Raw genomic sequence first — 19,391 nt, 5'->3', positions numbered from 1 at the left:
TTTTTGCCTAATTTCCTTCCTTTTTCTTCTGTGCAATAGTATGTGAAATGATATATTTTTGGAAATTTGTTTCTGCATCTTAATAGCACGGTGGCTGTGGATTTGTGCAATGGCATGATGATCCATTGCCCACATTCTGGAGTGAGCTCATTGGGGATCTACGTGATGAAGTATGGAGGCTTAAAGGTGCAACTGTTGCCAGAGAGGAAGATCAATTTCCAATGCTGACTCCAAGTGAAGATGATGGCACAAGGGAGGCCATGTTTCTGTCTCTGCAAACTCAACTCAGAGAGAAGAATGCAGAGATTGTAGGGATTAGGGCCAAATTTCACAATGTGTTGTTTCTTTTCACTATATTTGTGCTTGGGTTAGTTGCAGGCAAGATATTAAGTTAGTTAGTTGGTTTAGTTGCAGCCAATCTAAATGCAATGTCCTGTCTGGTTTAGTTGCTCTAGTTTAAGCCAAGTTGTAATGGATCAGTGAAGTTATCTTCTGATGCAATGAGATTTAGTCAGTCTTGTTCCTCTTTTATTTTGTATGACATGAGTGGTTTGCTGCAACATTGTCATAATGTATCATCATCAACATATCCTTCTACATAATCAGCATATCCATACATAATAAGAAACTGGAGTTCAACTCATTATAGCCATACATAACCATTGTTCACAATACATAGAGGAGTTCAACTTCAAATGCATAGTTCATCCTTTTCTCACAAAAGGATGAATAGCATAACTACTACATACATACACAGCCATAGTTCACCATTAGTACAAGCATACAGTACACAACCTTAGTTCCTAGATGCTAGGTCATTACACAACCATCATTCCCAAAAGGTCAGCAATGCCACTAATCTCATTTTCATCTTCTTCACTTCTCCAAGATGGCCTGAATCCCCCTGAACTTCTCCTTCAACTTTTCATTCTGAAACTCTAACTGCCACTTCTCTTCAATATGCTTTTCATTTCCCTTAAGCAGATCAGCAACCTCAAGCTTCAACTCTAGCTTCTCTTGGGTGAGCTTCTCCTGACACTTTGTTAGCTCTGCATTCTTCAGCTCCAAATTCATACTAGCTTCAGTAAGCACTTGCTTCTCTTTCATTTTGTTCAGCTTCAAGTTCTGAATGACTGTTGCTTGAGCTCTTGTCAGGTTGAGCAGCAGCTCATACTTGAGAGTAAGTTTCTGGGTCTCTTCATCTTTCTTTGCCATCTCACTTGCCATCTGTGCCTTCATATCATCAATCAGTTCTTTTCTTACCTCCTGCTGATATGTAATGGCAGACTGCAGATGTCTGAAATCCACCACCTTATCTTCCTGGAAGTTCATCAGCTCATGCACATCTTGGACTAGCTTGTCATAGTTGGCATCCAGCTTGGTCTTCTCTTCTGTCAGATGGTGGATAGTGAAAGAACTTTCAAGATTGTCATTCACCCTAGCAGTTTTGGCATCTTAAACCATTGCCCATAGCTTCAACAATGCATTCTGCATTGTTGGGGGCCACTGGTGATCAACCCATTCAACAAAGCCACAATTGCTACCTGCCTGCAAAAACAAGAACAACACCAACACAGTTCAATATGGCTCATGGTTGACCTAAATAAGCTACTCTAATGCCACTATGAACCAGAATGTTGACAGCAAGGAGAGTACTCCAGCAAACAGAGTTCAATATGGCTCCAGCAAACAGAAAAACAAAATCACTATGCCTAGGTTAGTTATCATTTTTAAGCTACTCTAGTACCACTATTAACCAAAATTACTATGCCATTGTACTCCAGCAAAATATACTCATGCTTGACCTAAATAAGCTACTCTAATGCCACTATGAACCAAAATGTTGACAGCAAGGAGAGTACTCCAGCAAACAGAGTTCAATATGGCACTGACAAAGTAAGAAAAAAAATCACTATGCCTACAATCCATACCGGCTGTGCACATGCTAAAAACCGTCTGCCTGTGTCTGTTCCTTCAAAGGCAACAAGCCTCTCAGATGCCATGCCGTGCTTCTCACATGGAGACATCACATCCAGCTCAAGCCCCTTGTAATCTGGATCTTCAATGCTGAAAGGGACCTGCAGAAGCTCACACAAAGACAATGGGCAAATCAAAACCTACCAAAATCAACCAAATCAAGAAATCCCAAATCTGTAACCCTAACCCTAAACTCACTGTACTGACCTCGTTGAGACCGTCTGTGGAGGAAGAATGCATGTACGGGAGGCTAGACTGGTCGTCGCTGCTTTCGTCTTCCAAAACCATGGCGTCGGCGGGGCGGTGCGGCGGCCGGCAGTCGGGACGCAGGCGGCGGCGACGGAGAAACGAGTGAGGAGAGGAGGAGGGGAGGGGAATGGTGCGGCGGGGGCGAGCTGGTGCGACCGGACCGGGTTCGAGGCAGCAGCGCACCGGCTCGTCCTAGTCAGCGCGCGGGCACGCGCCGATTGGCCAGCGTGGCACCTGACGGGTGGGCCCGAGCTGTCAGATCGAGCGTCAATACGTATAAATACGCGTTTTAGCCTTATTTGAAAAAACCTGGAGCAATCATGGTACTGACATGCAAAGATTAGCAATCGTGGTACCAATCTGCATGTGATGCCCGAATTGTGGTACTTCTGTGCAATTAACTCAGTCTCAGTCATGAAAAGTAACCAATGGGAATGACAAACACACCATGTAGTACTATGTACTCCCTCCGTCCCATAATATAAGAACTTTTTGACACTAGTGTAGTATCAAAAACGCTCTTATATTATGGGACGGAGGGAGTAGCAAGTAGAAATTGAAGCACTCTTTTGGGTCTCGCCCTGTTTGAGCTTGTAGTTTTCATCTTGTAATTTGGATGTAGGTGACATTAATCTCAAGCAAGCTAGCTAATAAGCTCCACATCACCTTCACCTAGTAGAATAAGAAGTACATGCAACATGTATTTGAGATGCTTTCAAAAGCTTTGGTAACTTAAAAGGAAATCATATTGTTGGAGAAAATAAAGCCATGTTTTAGAACGATGCATGATGCAAGATCAAATTATGTACTATTAGTATTACTTACCTCTTGGTTCCCATCAGTGTCACTTCATCCTTGCATTTTTCCTGGTCACTTTGAGTCTCTTGGTTCCCCAAAAATAGTAATTGTAGGATGGTTGAGGTTGACTACTGCTTCGTTCCTGATCGCAGCAGCTGCAGCCTTGCTCTCGGAAGGTGCGCAACCATCTGTGCCAAGCACCACTATTACTTGTTTCAGACAAGTGAGATGCTCAATGCCTATGTAGAAGTCATAGGTAGTTGCCACTGACACAAGGCATGGAATACCAAGCTTCTCAAGCCTGGGCATAGCGCCTTTCATGAACGTTACGTATGCCTCGGCTTCCCCGCTGATGCTGAACTCCCTCAGACTTGGGAATCCCATGTCTTTGACTATAATTAGCCTATCTTTTGGTCCTGTCTTCAACCACAGTTCTAGGCAAAGTAAGGTTGGGAGCTCCCCAACAGCGAGTAGACCCTTCTCCGTTAATTCGGTTAAATTAATGTCCAGGTAAGTAAGGCTGTTGAGTGTTGGTGCAATCCATTTTGGAACATTCACGAAATAGCAATCGCTGGACATATAAAATATTTGAAGGGAAAACGGCAATGGAGACCAAGAATCCAAGAATTCAAGGGAACCACCATACCTAGTTATCCGTAAAGACATGAGTTTACCGTCGCTAAGCTTGCATAGTGAGGAAAGTAACATTTGTTCAAGTCTTTTGTACTCCTCGGGTCCTCCACCATCTAAATATATGTCAAGTTCAGACAACCTTGTTAGGTCCCCGAGATCCTCCACTGCAGCTACTGGGCTACGGGTAATATTAAAGCCCAAAATGACTCTCAAGTTCCTCATTACTCCAATTCCATTTGGTATCTTAGTTCCCACTGCAACAAGTAGGTGTTGTAGTTTAATGAGCTGAACTATTCCAGATGACAACTCTTGCACACATGTATCCCTAAGATCTAGGGTCTCTAGCTCACCTAACATTACAATCCCTGATGGTAGCTTTGATATGCCCGTGCACCTATAGCTGAGGTATTTTAGGTTGAACAATTTGTCCATATTGTGCATATCGTACTCGTCCAAACCCTCACAATCCTCAAAATCTAGTACACGCAAAGCTTCAAATTCAACAAGGCTAGGCAAGTGTTTGATGCAATCTGACGACGTTGCAGTTAGAGATCGAACATGGCGTAGATCTTTACATGCCAATGCATAAGAAAGCTCCCTGCCAATGTGTTGGATGGATAGTCTTCGAATAAAACCATGATGATTTGGCAAGCACGTTTGTCCTCCTTCTCCATCAACAACAATAATGAAATTATCTTCAACCGATTTTGAAATGATAATATCAAGCATCATGTCATGGACTCGGCAGGTACTAGCTTTGCCATCATAACCAATGTACACTGGTTGAACCAAGCTTTTATTGATGAGCTCATAGAAGTAGTTCTCAGCGACCTCTTGCTGACATTGTCCACACTCTTCAGAGATAAAGCCTTCTGCTATCCATCGCCTCACTAGCTTGTCCCTATCAATAGTATAATCCTCGGGGAAAACACTTAAATACAACAAACATGTCTTGAGATTAGGTGAAAGATCATTATAACTAAGGCATAATATGCTATTCATTCCCTCTTGGCTCTTGTTATTTTCCAAAGTAGAACCGATTGACTTATTAACCTTCTCCCACTCTACCTTGACAACTGGTTTGTTTGCTAGTAAACTAGAGATAGTTATAATTGCCAATGGTAAGCCTCCACATTTTTTGAGGATTTTATCTGAAACTTCCTTCAACGTGTTTGGGCAACAGTTCTCAGAGCCAAAAGTTCTTTTGTGGAACAATATTTCGGAGTGCAGATCACTTAGGGCTTCCATGTCATACACACAGTCATAATAGCTTGGACAACATGACCTTGCTACATCTCTAATGCGTGTAGTAGCTATTATTCTACTAGAACAATTATTCTCTGGTAAAGCACACTTGATAGTGCTCCATGCTTGTGTACACCATAAATCATCAATTATGATAAGATACCTAGCACATAGTAATAAATATTATACACCAATAAATTATGATAAGAAATTCAGCTAAAAGGTGCAAATCTTGCATGCCATAAATAGACCATCAAACCGGAACATTTTGTGTGCTTCATGTACTCAACTAGCAAATTAAATCAAGTTTATTATGCTTATTGTTTATATGTATCATGCTCATTACTTAAGTTTACATATAGAGTTTATTCTACTTGTGTAGTATTGAATTTTGTACCTAAAGGAAACTTACTCTAGTTACCCAATCAAAAGCAAAATCTCTTCACTATTTATGATTTGGCAACACTATGTCACAATACATCGTTGAGTATTTATGAAATTATAATAGAAGATATAGTAAATGGGCCATGAAACTCCAACATTGTCTGTTGAAATAATCATAAATGGATTAATTAATTGCAAAAGAGATATGGAAGAAACCAATGGAAGTTATATATGAAACTCCAACATTGTAAATGCATCGTAAACTCTTCTAGTTAGTTAAGTGTATCACGAATATTTGTTATGTTATTATATCTAGTTTATTGTAAATGTGTATCATGACCACACTGTAGATAATATATGCAGAAATGTTAGAGAAATATGCACGAGTCATGTTTTGTAGGAAAACAAGGAGTTCAATTACCTCTTATCTTGCAGTAGCTCTCTAAGCTTTGCAATAGATGTAATTTCATCCCAAATGTCGCTATTATTTGTGAACCCGTCTGGGTGAGGCAATTTGTAGATTAGATCGTTGATAATTTTTCTTATGTTTGGCTTCTGTGAGATTGATACAAAAGCCCGGCAATCAAAATGCCCTTGAACCTTGTGATAAACCTCATTGGCTAATGTTGTCTTCCCTAATCCACCAAACCCAACAATAGACAACACCCTACTATGTATGACTTTCTCGTCCACTATCCATTTGGCAAGATCATCTCTTGGACCATCAATGCCCACAAGATTTGTCTCCTCGGCAAAAATAGCACATAGTCGTGGATCAACGGCTATATGGCTAGACATGCTACAAGTAGTAGCATCCAGATTGTAACTGTTCTTGAGCTCTTTCACATGCCTGATCCGAGCCTTGAGTTCATCGATTTGGTCGGCGATTCCACGTCGTGCTCCAAGGGCCTTTAGTTGGCGAGTGGTATTGCAGAAGAAGTCCTTGAAGCCGCTCTGACGTCCACCATTGCCGATCCGGTAAATGAAAATATCTATGCAATCCTCTATATCGTATGCCAACTCTCTCACCATGGAGATCCATTGCTTGACCTGGATATCTGGATCTTCTAGCATAGAATACTTCCTGACCGCAGCTTCCATACTGGCTAGCTCATATCTAAGTGGCATGATCTGACGCCGAACGCTTTTGAGGCGGCCATACTCGTCGGCAAGCAGGCCGGTAAGCTTCACCAGCAAGGGACCCAACGCGCCTAGCGAGGCGCTCACCACATGCGCCATAGACCACGAGCCTCTCTATTGCCGGTCTCTTCGCTCCATCGGTCTCTTTGTTTGTGTATGTGTGCTGGGAGTGGAGAGAAGTTGGTTGGGGAAAATGACCAAACAATTTGGTGGGTACTAGTTGTGACACGGTGCAAGCAAATTAAGAACAGGGACACCATATTTAGGACATCATCATTCTCCTTGTTTTCTGCACTCCATCTCTTGTTTGTGTCTGTCTTTGGAGTTACCGTTGGGAGAATCCAAACAAGTGGAGTAACCAATAACCATACACGCAGGCGCCGGAGAGAACAAGACAGGCAACTAGCGTTGCGTGTCTTAAGCCAGCGAATCCTATATATATCTATGAAGTTCACCCCCATTATCTTATTTATCTCAACATATAAGCATGCCACATCATCATAATATTATGCATGGAATAAGACTCACCTCAACATGCAACCATGCATGAAAAAGACCCAACACCATATGCAACCATGCATGAGAAAATATTTTTCATTCTATTATTCTACTCCCTCCGTCCCATAATATAAAGGTGTTTTTTACACCACTCAAAAGTGTTTTTATATTATGGGACAGAGGGAGTACTTATTTTCAATAAATATTTTACAACTATACATGATCAAATATAATAATTCATGTTTATTTTTATTTTGATCAAATTTTAATTAATTTAAATGTTATATTCCACACAATCAAATCTAATTGAAGCATATTGCAAATGATTACCGCCGCAGCAACGCGCGGGGTATCATCTAGCTGATTAAGAGTTTAAGACCATTGGTAACTTTTTTTTGCGGGGTAAGACCATTGGTAACTAAGTGTTCAGGCTAATTAAACCATCCATATATGCATCTTGCCGGCCAGAGTGTACATTAGTGTAGTAGTAGTACTCCCTCCGTTCCTAAATATAAGTCTTTGTAAAGATATCACTATGGACCACATACAGATGTATGTAGATGCATTTTAAGTGTAGATTCACTCATTTTGCTCCGTATGTAGTCTATAGTGGAATCTCTACAAAGACTTATATTTAGGAACGGAGGGAGTAGTTAACTAACTACTCCCTCCGTTCCTAAATGTATGTCTTTTTAGATATTCCACTACAAACTACATACGGATGTATATAGACATATTTTAGAGTGTAGATTCACTCATTTTGCTCCGTATGTAATTCATAGTGGAATCTCTAAAAAGACTTATATTTAGGAACGGAGGGAGTAGAAATGTTCACACTGGCCCACATGCCTATGTTGGATAACGGAACCAACGTTAACTGTGCCTTGTTCAGGTATTCAGAGATAGACAGTTTTTTTTTCCTGCAAATGCTCTGCATCTACTGTGTTTTGAGGTAGCTTGGCACCAAAGCAACTCCCAATGTCCTCCTTTTCTTTTATCATCCAGCATAATTTCTCTTGATATTTTTTTTGGTTCGTGGGCAGTGGCACTTCGCGAACGGGTTGAGTCAAGCAGCACCAAGAGTATTTTTCTTTGGACTATTAATGAAATTAGTGAAGAACAGCTGAAGCTACTATTTGTATTTTGAATTATATTAGGTCGGGATCTTAACACATTTTTTCCTTGAGTGGCTGCAATTGGAACAACACAATAGTGGAGATGGTATTTGATTGAGTTGTGCGTTTTATTCTAGGTCTTCAACTGCAGATCATACCTATGGATGGAGTTAAATGCGTAGAACCATCACAATAGCCATGTCATTAGCAAAAAATCATCACTCTACAATTCTTTACAAAAATCATCATACTAAAAAATTGACAATGACAAAAACACTGACCCTAATAATTTTGATGACGTCACTAATTAGACAGGCCCGCCTGTCAGGACGAGTTGAAAGAAAAAAACTGCCACATGGGAATGTTGACTTGTTCTTCTTCTTCCTCCTCCTCCTCTCTCTCTAACTTCTTTCCTACTTATAAAGGTTGGAATTGGTGGTGAGTTCACATATGGGACCATTCAAATAAACGAATGCACTTCTACACACATGTGAGACTAGCAAACTTACAAAAGATATAACATCCTACTTATAATGGTTGGAGTTATAGTGATGAATTCACATTTGGGACCATACAAAGTAAACCAATGCACTTGTACACACATGTGAGACTAGCAAACTTACAAAAGATATAATAAACAAATATTATTTTCACTCGGCATGAGACCTACTCCAAATAAACAAATACACTGCTACCCTAATATGAGAATAACGCTCTTAAAAACACTAATTATAAATGCATATGACTCCAATTCAAAATCATGATCTTGATTTTAATTTCTCTGCCCAACAAATTCTTCCAGTTCTATAGCATAGCAGAAGAGAGCGAACACATCGCAATTTCAACGCGGTCATCGACGTTATCCTCCTACCAAATCCACGATCTTGTGCATTCAAATTAGTCATGCACATTCTACTATGCTTTAAAATTTAAGATATTATCTCACTAATGGTCTCTTAAAATTCATCAATGACTAAAACATAACCCTTTTTTTATGCTCTCTTTTTAATTATAAACTTTGCAATAGCCATAAGATACTATTATCTTTTGATAATCTTCTAAGCTAGTAGTATCTCATCGCCTTTTTGTTATGGTTCCGTAGCAACGTATGGGCATTGTGCTAGTTACATCAAACACTTCATGTGTATCAAAGAAAGCCATGGGAGATGAACCTCATGCCTCATGCGACGGGAGGAGGCAATGAGCTGGGGAGGCCTTCATCTTTCTGGAACGAAATGTCATGAACGTCTGTTTGAGCATTTGTACAATTTCCCCCCTATTCATAATTAACCTAGGAATCATCTTTTGCTTAATTAATACATCAATCATGGCATTTACCCGTGACTTTGTAGTAAAAATGAGAACATATTTGCAAAAACAAATAGTACATTATATTCTTCCATGTACTTAAATTCACACCTGAGTTGTTATATTATTACTGTCAGTCAGATGTTACTCCATCCGTTCACAAATATAAGATGTTCTAATTTTTGTGAATCGAATGTATATAGATATGTTTTAGTATATTTCTTCACCTATTTCAGTTTGTATGTAGGCTATATTGAAATGTCCAAAACATCTGATGTTTATAAACGGAGTGACTATTTATGAAAAGATATTAATAAGCCATGTATTTGGGATGTGGTGTTTCGGTGTTCAGGCTCAGCTGCACCCGCGATGAACAGAAAATAAATAAAAAATTGTTAGAAAAATTCAAAAAAAATCTGAATATATTTGCATGGGAAATAATTTGATGCGTGAGGTGCGCTCCAAATTTCAGATCATTTGGACATCGGAGTAGCTCTCGGAAAAAAAAAAACAAATTTGGGGTGTGAAGAAATTTACTGTTCATGTATTGTTCTGACGCAGTTTATCTTTTTTGCTGAGAGCTACTCATATGTTTAAATGATCTCAATTTTGGAGCGCATCTTATGCACCAAATTATCTTCCGTGCAAAAAAATCAATTTTTTTGAGTTTTTGTGAATTTTCTCTTCACCGGGTGCAGATGAGCCTGGGCTCGAAAAATAATATTCGATGTATTTGCACATATTTCAAATGACAATTAACGTTCGCAACCCATACCGCCGATCAATTTTGTACCAGTAAAACTAATTTCTTTAATGGCGAAGCGCTTGCAACAGCATTGCTTTATTGTATTTTTTACTATTATACTTCATTTCATTGGCTATGTATGGGAGTACTTCTATGTGAATCTATATTGTTGCTTTCTCTGCATCGTCGTCTGTGCATCTCTCTCAGAGCACATACAGTAAGGTGACATAAGTAGATTATAAAATAAAAAATATTATATTTTTACTTAGTTGAAAATACAAAGGGGTAAAATATGGCACATTATGATAAATGGGGGTATAAATTGATGATTTTCTAAAATTGGGGTCAATTCTATCACAAGTGATAAATCATGGAGATAAAAAATGGAACTAACTCTTCAATAAAAATGTGTATCATTCATTATCAGGAAATTTAACTAGGAAAGCCAATATGTTACTCATCCAGGGAATAGAGAAAACATATGATTAGAATGGCATGGCTGAATCCTATAACATTTTGGGTTGTTTAATTGCATCATAGGCAAAACAAAGGATTCTTGCATAGAGGTTTGAGCGGATGCTAGAAATCTTACGGGAAGTAGTACAAAGAAATCTTTAGGAAAAATTCCTACAGGCTTCAATGCTACGAATCAAACAACCATCACACGGACAAATTCTAAAGATTCTAAACCTCCTGATTTCCTATGAAAAACCTTTAAATCAAAGGAGTCCTTAGCTTTAGCTCTTCTCTGTTGTCATTGTCAACACACAACCATGAATGTCATCACCTAGTTTGTCTTGTTGGCTCCGGCGTCACATAGCTTATTGATCCTCCGTCACTATTGCCGCCTTGATATGCCTACCCAGTCCATTGTTTCCGCCCAGCGATTATTTTCAAGTGAATTAAAAAGAAAGTGAATGTATTCTCGGCCTCTGCACACAACAGTCCAGAATCTAAAAACCCTAAAGTCATCAATTAAATCGTTGTAATGCCACCGCCACTGGTGAAAATTACAGAAAGGTATAAGAATTCGACGTTCATCAACGAGGAGGTTGGCCAATATTGTGTAACATATGATGTAACTGAGAATTTGCATAATTTTTTTCCTATCAAATATGGACATTGCACTATCCCTATGTATTGCAATTTAATTCTATTTTGCAGCCTTTTTCATTTCTTTTAATTTAAATCTTGTTGGGTTGTCACTGTCGGTGTTGAGTTAAAGCACTGCCTCTGCCTATGTGTTCAGTTCAACTCCTATCTTTCAGGTTGCCGTACGTGGAAGATTACTCACACAAATCCCCTTCAATTTCACCACAAAAATTGTGGAAAGAAAGATCAAACCCAACCAAAAAAACAAAAACAAAATCGAAATTACAAGAACGGAAGGCAAGAAGAGCCCAAAGATTTCTTGGAGACTCTTCTCCAATCCCCCTTTCCCCTCCATGGCCACGCTCCAGCACGCTCTCCTCACTCCGTCCCCGCTCTGCTGCTGCTCGCACGCTCTCCTCCACCCAAGGGCCAGGAAGATATCTCCGAGGTACCCAGATGGGGCCTTCTCCATGGCGAAGCCGTTCTTGCGGCGCGAGCTCCCGGAGAGGGGCGGCACCTTGGCGCGGAGAATGGCGGGCGGGCGGCGCCTTGGCGTGGCCGGGGCCGGGAAAGGCCCCTTCTTTGGCGGCGGGCGGCGGCAGGGGTCGACCGGCCGCGGCCGGGTCGTGGCGAACCTCGCCTTCGTCGCCCTCGTGGCCTACCTCGTGGTGAGCGGCCAGTTCCGGTGGCTGCTCGACGCCATCGTCTCGCTCTGGGTACGAGCCTCCTTCTCCTGAAATGATTTAACTTGTAAATGGATACTACTAGTTTATGACTAGTTTGCTGTCTCGTTGACTAGCTTGGTTGATATCTGAATGGAGAAACTGGATAAGGTTCAGAAAACATATGATTCTGGTGCAATAGACAGCTTAATCTCTGAAATCGACCAATTATTTTGTAAATTGTGCCAAACTAGCTTCCCCCAATTTTCCAGACAGTTTGCATTATTTTTCACCTAGTACTGTTACTTGGTATAAGCTGTATTACCATTGGTTGCTAGTCTGTCAACTGAATGCTACCTTATACTGTATGTTGCTGCAGCAAATTGAGCATTCTGATTCCACAGTAATCTGTAAACTGGAAACCATCAACTTTGATTTAGTTCGCTCTGGGCAGCAGCATGGATAAGCTTATGCAACTAAGAGTTTGGATTTAGAATATTAGCATAAAGGGATATCTTATCTTGTCTTGTCTATCAATTTTGATCCATGGTGTTACATTACTTTGGCAACTTAACTTTAGCTTTGTACATCTCTCTTTGATAACAGCTCCTCACGGTACTTCTGCCTATTGTGGGTCTCGGTGCGCTCATATTCTTTGCACAACGAAATATACTTCAGAGCGATGTAAGTCCGAACATAAATTTGGTGTTTGGTAATGTGGTTTCCACGGATTTCCTACTACTGTACTTTTAGTTTCTTAAATATAGATGACGAGGGTAAATGTCTGTTAGTTTTAGTACCTACCGTTATTTGTTGTTCTTCCTAAATAAAATGGCAAAGACTTTGTTGTTTGTTTGCGCAAGTTTAACATTGTCAAACATGTTTCTTTTGTTGCAGTGTCCCAACTGTGGAAAAAGCTTCCGGATACTGAAGTAAGCATAAGAAAATTTATGTTAAGCTTGCATAATTTTGTAACTTAAGTTAACTTTGATTAGTTTGCTTGTCCAATAGGACATCTGTGAAGAATGGTCCACAATTCTGTCCTTATTGCACTCAACCTTTCTCTGGTAAGCAGAACTTGTGTTTCCCATATCCAGTTTGCTAACAGAATAAAGGTCTCAGAAGAACTACCTCCTGGCTGCTCGTGTTTGGTCTTGCCATACTAGAAAATCTGCTACTGGAAATTTAGCTGGTGGACTGTAGCTATGCAATCTTTAATGGCACTGGTATTTTCAGACCTTCAGTTAGATATGCGAGCTCCACTGTCCAGCTAGAAGTTGTACAACCAAATTATATTTTGCTTAGTCCTTAAAACATCTGTGCACTTAATTCCATGTTACATTTTCTGCCCTTTAAGCATTTGCATGGTCCTGATTGTTCTGTGCTGGGAGCCTGGGAATAGATAGAGTTAAGCTTGTGTTGAGTGGTTTTAGAACATGCATGTCTGATGATACATCTGGTATCACCGTATCAGAACAGAGTTGTCTTGATTTTAAGGTCAAAAACTTCTCAAGCTCTACATGGGTATGGCACATTCGCCACTGAAAAGAAAATCATGAGCATTGTTGATGGTATCAGCCAAATGGAAATCGAGAATCATGGAATTTATCCATGGCTTGAATGTCCCATGAAACATAGTTTTCTTTACTCCTTTTTTATTTTTTCTCTCCTCTGTTTAGCATTTCTCATGTGCTTGTCTAGATGAGACTATCGTTGGAGCTAAATCATCATTGTACATGCTGCAGTTCAGGGCGATAAGTTTGTCAGAGAAGCTGCTAGCTTTTCATCTGGAAGGACCCCTACAAAAGCACAACAAGCCTTCAATGAGTTATTCAACCGTGGATCAAATGGTATTAGCAAGCTACAGTCTTCCTACTGTCTGTATTTCATTTGCCCATTTAATATTTTATCCATATGAATTAAACTAAACGAGGTGATCCCCTTATGTCATGTCATACACAATAATTTCTAGATTAGGTTGGGTGAACAATGAAAGATCAGATATAAATGACAGATATTCATGTCAAATACTTTTTACAACATGTCACGGGTTAAGAATGATTGCTAAGGCTGACAAAGACCATACATCATCAGCGAATGAAGTCGGGCTGTATCATTCTGCATATGATGGGATGCACTCAGCATAGGTCATGTAGATGATTTGGCTTTCAGCTGTTATTTAAATTAGACGGCCGAGGCTTTTCAAGAAAATTGTTCCTTCACCACACCTTTTGTGCATGTTAACTAATGATCACAATGTTCCCTGATGTATGCAGGAAAAGCACCTTCTGGTTCTGGGACGATTGTAGATGTTGAGGCTGAAGTCACGGACATCGAGTGATATTTCTTCAGGAGCGCATCAGGGTCAGTTTTGCTGCTGTTCGTTGGGGGCCAGTTTCTATCTCCAATGTTGTATAAGCCTGTAGCACTCTAGGAAATAGGTTTGCGGCCTAGTTCCAAGCGACTTCCGAAGCTTAGATGTGAGACCAATTGGCAGATACAGATCGGAGGCGGATGTAACAGATTAACAGGGTTGTGAATATTTACATTGCTTCTTTGTATATCCCCAGGCTTGCAAATACACCCAGGGTTTTGTATATGCAGCATATGTTGCAAACTAGGGTGACATTGACGCCTTTGAACATGTTGTACTTATACATGATGCTCGATTACTGAACTAGGGCTTGTTCATCCAGTGATCCAGACCTACTTTCTTTTACTTGCGTCGACTGTGTGTAGGTGCTCCAGTTCCTGCATTTCCATTGCTCACTTGAGGAATTACTGGTGTGACTATCTCTGTTTTCTGACTGTTCACTGTCATGTTTTGCCAAATTAGCTGCAGGGTTTTTGAATCTCTGCATTCATGTCTCGCAATTTTGATTCTACTCGTGGCATTGTGACCATTTCTGCTCGCAGTGGCGTCACTTCTTGCTTGAGTTCTTTGAGATCTGCTAACTCTGCCCTCAATTCAGACACATTTTCTTCCAAACGGACCACCGTGATCTGCACCTTGCGCGTGTGTCCGCCATCCCAACTCCTTTTCGAGATCGAGTGAAGTACTACCTCCGTCCTGATTTATTATTCTCTTTAGTATTTTGTGTCAAACTTTGACCATAGATTTAACTAAGAAAATAATAATGCATGTCACCAAAAATTATATGGTTGGATTCGTATTTAAACATAGTTTGCAATGATATTAGTTTTTGTTACATGCATTAACATTTTTTAGTTAAATCTAAGGTCAAAATTTAGCATAAAATGCGAAGGGGACCAATAAATCAGGACGGAGATAGTAACAAGGATTAAATCTAACATGTGCTTCAGCTCGAGCTCAACGCCTCGTGTGGCGCACGGATCAACTTCAGAGACCGGAGTTTTACCACCGGGCGAGTAACGCCGGCAACCGTCTCGGACGAGTTGATTTGTGCCCGAACTCTCGCCGCCACCCCAAATCACCACCGTCAGAGATCTACACCGCCACCACAAACAATGAGAGACAGGAGGGATTTTAGGGGAGATCCCAACCTCCTGCTCTCCGCTGTTCGATTAGCCGCCATCAAGCCGTCGCCGAGGGAAGACTGACGCTCTAATACCTTCGTGAGGATCAAACTACTGGAAATGCATCGATCTATACGAATCACTTGATATCAGCAGATGAGCTATGTGTATAGCTGAGGGGGCTGTGCCCCCCCCCCCCCCCCAACAACACAAATCCCTGAACGAAAAGTTTCTAGGAGGACATAATTAGAACAAAGTATTCTCATTAGAGCATGCACAACGCTCCATGTTGGACCAGTGCCTCAGCACACCACGTCAACTCAAATGCTCCACCTCATCCCAACCTGCTGCTTGCAGAGTGAAACGGGATCCTGCAGAGAAACCCGCTTCCTCGCTGACAAAAGCCAACTTTAGAGCATCCACAGTGTGCACTTTTACTGCGAGATCCCGTGCCCCGCTCAAGGCAGGGCACGCTGTGCCCTGAGGCCCACGATCCACCATCCACTCCCCATCCGACGGACTGCAGCGAGTCAACCTAAAATTGGACCAGTCCGCTCGATCCTCGCACGCGAGACAGCCTAAACCGCGGGAAACGAAGCGCACAGCGAAGGACTCTCGCGCGGGAACTGCCGTGGAGCTGTGCCGTCATCGCCGCCGTGGGGAAGGGCGCCATGGGATCTCCGGCGGCGGCCACTGGATAAACGGCGCCGGCAATCCCCTCCGCCCCACGGCTTCTCATCCCCGCCCCGCTCCGACGAGCTCCGACGAGCCCTCAGCTCCGACGACCGCGTCCGCCCTCCCGCCCCGCTCCGACGAGCCCTCAGCTCCGACGACCGCGTCCCCTCAACCGAGGTTCTCCCCTGCGACCCCTGCGACCACTCCCGTACAGAGCAGGTTATCCCCTGTGCGTCCTCTGTCCGTCCCCTGTGCGTCCTCTGTATATGTATATTTCGAAACTGAAAATTGTGCTTGCTTGTTAGTTTAGTACTGAAAATTAGCCATGTCATTGGATTGTTACTTCAATACTGAAAATAGTGCTGGAAAAATTTCTGGTTGTGTGTTTCTTTACCCTATATTGTCTCCATTGTCATGCATTAATCAGAGGTTTGATTGATGTGTTTATTGTCTTATTTTACAGAATTTCTGCTGATTAGTGTGCTATGCAATTGTGAGTGTTGTGCATTTGCAAGTGTTCTGCAATGGGGGAAATTGACAAGGGGATGCCTCAAATTGGCATGAGGTTTAGAAAATCGGATGAAGCTTGGCTATTTTGGGTTGCAGATGGAGGCCGTGTTGGGTTTGATGTGAGGAAGAGAAACAAACATGTAAGCATAATGGATGGTCAAGTGACTTCATGCAAATTTGTTTGTTCCAATGAGGGTATAAGAAAGAAAGGGATAACAATCGATCATGAGCCAAAGCGTGTTAGAGCTGAAACAAGAACAAATTGCAAAACTCGCATGATTATATCACTCGATCGAGTAGCAATGAATTACGAAGTCACAGATCTTGTGTTGGAACACAATCATTACCTTCAATTGCCACAAACATGTCACTTGATGGCATCACAAAGGAAGATTTCGGTACTACAAGCTTTTGAAATAGAAGCTGCCGAGGATTCTGGAATCATGCCCGAAGCTGCACATGAGCTTGCTTGTCGTCGAGTTGGTGGACCATTTAATCTCGGCTACACTTGCCGTGATCAAAAGAATTATTTGCAAAGCAAGCGGCAAAGAGAGTTGGCTTTCGGTCAAGCCGGTAGTATGTTGAAGTATTTTCATGACAAAATGATTGAGAACCCATCTTTCCAATATTCTTTGCAGTTGGATTGTGAGGAAGATATAGCCAACATATTCTGGGCTGATGCTAAAATGGTTCTTGATTATGCACACTTTGGTGATGTTGTCACATTTGATACAACATTTGGCACAAATAAAGAATATAGGCCATTTGGTGTTTTTCTTGGACTCGGTCAGTTTAGAGAAACCACCATTTTTGGTGCAGCCTTGCTATTTGATGAAACATGTGACTCATTTACATGGCTTTTTGAGAATTTTCTAGCTACACATAATGGGAGGCAACCTAGAACTATTTATACGGATCAAGATGCGGCAATGGGGAAAGCTATAGAGAAAGTCTTCACGGAATCATATCATGGATTGTGCACCTTTCATATAATGCAAAATGCTCTTAAGCATTTATGTCCATTGAAGGGTGGAGAAAAAGATGAAGAGGAGGGTGAAAGCAGCGGTGAAGATGAAGAGGAAGAGTCTCATATTCTCACAGATTTTGGTGAATGCATGTATGGCTATGAGGACAAAGTAGAGTTTGAAGAGGCATTTAACAACATGAGAAGTAAAGTGCACAAGCAAACTTGGTTAGATAGTATCTACAAGTTGAAAGAAAAATGGGCTGAATGTTATATGAGAGATGTGTTCAGTTTGGGAGTGAGAAGTACACAACTTAGTGAGAGCTTCAACAATTCATTGAAAAACCATTTGAAATCAGATTTTCATATTGTTCGGTTCTTGATGCATTTTGAGAGGACAGTGGAGGTAAAAAGAACGACGGAATTGCAATCTGAATTTGATCAAAGGAAGAAGTTGCCAAGAATCCTGATGCACACACCTATGTTGGTGCTAGCAAGCAAAGAATACACTCCAATTATCTTTGAATCTTTTCAAAGTGAACATGAGAGATCCATGGCTGCATGCGCTAGAGTGTTGGATGGAAATAACAAATTTGGGGTTGCTATTGGGAGTTTGCATGGTCATTTAGAATTTGAGGAGGAGCGCATAGTGATTGGTGATCCTTTGACCAAAACAGCTTCATGTAGTTGTGGAATGTTCTATAGGACAGGAATATTGTGTGGACATGGTCTCAAAGTTCTTGACTTGATGAATATAAAGACATTACCAACACATTATGTCTTAAAGAGATGGACTAGAGAAGCACGCAATGGAAGCATACAAGATAGACAAGGAAGGAATGTGGTAGAGAATCCAAAGTTTGAAGCTCAACTTTGGTACAGGGGTGTGTCTCACAAGTTTCACACTATGGCAGCTAAAGTAGCCAACTCTCTTGAGTGTCGTTTGATATTAGAAGATGCACTTGATTGCGTTGGTCCACAACTAGAGGAGAAACTCAATGCAACTATGGATGCTACGAACAAGCCATGTGATGACCAAGAAAATGTTGACCCAAATGTGCAACTAACTAGTGAGTTTCTTAGTGTCGCAAAGCTCAAGAAAAAAGAGGTTCAATCAAAAAACTTGAGGAGAAAGAGAGGTTGGCTTGATAAGTTACTCAGGGGGAAGCGCAAACTAACTAAAGGTGCCTCATCCAAAAAAAAGCAGCAAAGGTATGTTCCCATCTATACATGATATATTGTTACCACTCATTCCTAGACTAAATACTAGAATTTTCATGGTAACAACAAAAGAAAAATGATGGTGCACAACCTCAAGTAAGAGTGGAGAAGGATGGTGGTGTACAGCCTCAAGCAAATATCAGTTACACACAACTGTTGATGTCTCCCCCTGGTGGTGTTTATGATGAAGATCTGTTCTAACATGTACAAGCTTGTTAGATAGTATTTTGGAAATTTTGACTAGTATTTTGGACAAAGATGATTATAGTATTTTGGATTTTGGGGGCTGACTATAGTCTTTCGTGGCCTAAGTGTGCAAGTAGATTGGCCTAATTTATGTACTTCAAGGATTATGTAAGAACAGATTGTTGTTGCCAAATTTGAGTTACTAATGCTCAAAGTTTGTACATTGTTCAATTCATTTTGATTTTATTTTCTAATTGATTTATAATGAATGCCTCAGTTCAACTCTTCTTCAGTTCATTTTCGGTAATAAATTCTGCAGATTAAACACTTTATTGATGCTGTCTCTATTTTCATTTTACTGAATTTTGTATCCTCACTACAAAAAAAATACACTTCCGTGATGATACGTGTTTGTCATAGTAGGTCACGTTTTCTGTCATGCATGTACATCCATGAAAAATTTATGACAGAATCAAGAGAGTCATACCTGT

The 19,391-nt window shown here is 40.9% G+C and overlaps 2 protein-coding genes across 2 annotated transcripts; one reads left to right on the top strand and one right to left on the bottom strand.

Moving 5' to 3' along the window:
• Positions 1-3,096: 3,096 nt before the first annotated feature.
• On the bottom strand, positions 3,097-6,525 carry LOC123159896 (disease resistance protein RGA5). Its single transcript, XM_044577707.1, has 4 exons — positions 5,899-6,525; positions 5,708-5,838; positions 4,436-5,065; positions 3,097-4,165 (listed from the first exon to the last, which is right to left on the bottom strand). The coding sequence occupies exons 1-4, from the start codon at positions 6,523-6,525 to the stop codon at positions 3,097-3,099; spliced, it is 2,457 nt and encodes an 818-aa protein (XP_044433642.1).
• Positions 6,526-11,350: 4,825 nt separating this feature from the next.
• LOC123182529 (uncharacterized) lies at positions 11,351-14,565 on the top strand. Its single transcript, XM_044595133.1, has 6 exons — positions 11,351-11,900; positions 12,453-12,530; positions 12,744-12,778; positions 12,858-12,913; positions 13,592-13,696; positions 14,123-14,565. The coding sequence occupies exons 1-6, from the start codon at positions 11,538-11,540 to the stop codon at positions 14,185-14,187; spliced, it is 702 nt and encodes a 233-aa protein (XP_044451068.1). The 5' UTR covers positions 11,351-11,537; the 3' UTR covers positions 14,188-14,565.
• The last annotated feature ends 4,826 nt before the right edge of the window (positions 14,566-19,391 follow it).

This window comes from Triticum aestivum, chromosome 1D, assembly GCF_018294505.1.
Source record: "Triticum aestivum cultivar Chinese Spring chromosome 1D, IWGSC CS RefSeq v2.1, whole genome shotgun sequence".
NCBI classification, from domain to species: Eukaryota; Viridiplantae; Streptophyta; class Magnoliopsida; order Poales; family Poaceae; genus Triticum; species Triticum aestivum.
The sequence above is the reverse complement of the archived record's forward strand: the minus strand, read 5'-3'. Positions and strand labels throughout refer to the sequence as shown.

What these genes read in the sequence shown, in the direction of transcription:
- LOC123159896 (XM_044577707.1), bottom strand. Translation starts at nt 6,525, where the DNA reads ATGGCGCATGTGGTGAGCGCCTCGCTAGGCGCGTTGGGTCCCTTGCTG. An exon ending in GAGCTACTGCAAGATAAGAG is followed by an intron (nt 5,066 to 5,707) that starts GTAATTGAACTC and finishes ACTATGTGCTAG; the next exon opens with GTATCTTATCATAATTGATG. An exon ending in AAAAGCTTGGTTCAACCAGT is followed by an intron (nt 4,166 to 4,435) that starts GTACATTGGTTA and finishes ACACTTGCCTAG; the next exon opens with CCTTGTTGAATTTGAAGCTT.
- LOC123182529 (XM_044595133.1), top strand. Translation starts at nt 11,538, where the DNA reads ATGGCCACGCTCCAGCACGCTCTCCTCACTCCGTCCCCGCTCTGCTGC. An exon ending in AAAAGCTTCCGGATACTGAA is followed by an intron (nt 12,779 to 12,857) that starts GTAAGCATAAGA and finishes CTTGTCCAATAG; the next exon opens with GACATCTGTGAAGAATGGTC. An exon ending in TTGCACTCAACCTTTCTCTG is followed by an intron (nt 12,914 to 13,591) that starts GTAAGCAGAACT and finishes TACATGCTGCAG; the next exon opens with TTCAGGGCGATAAGTTTGTC.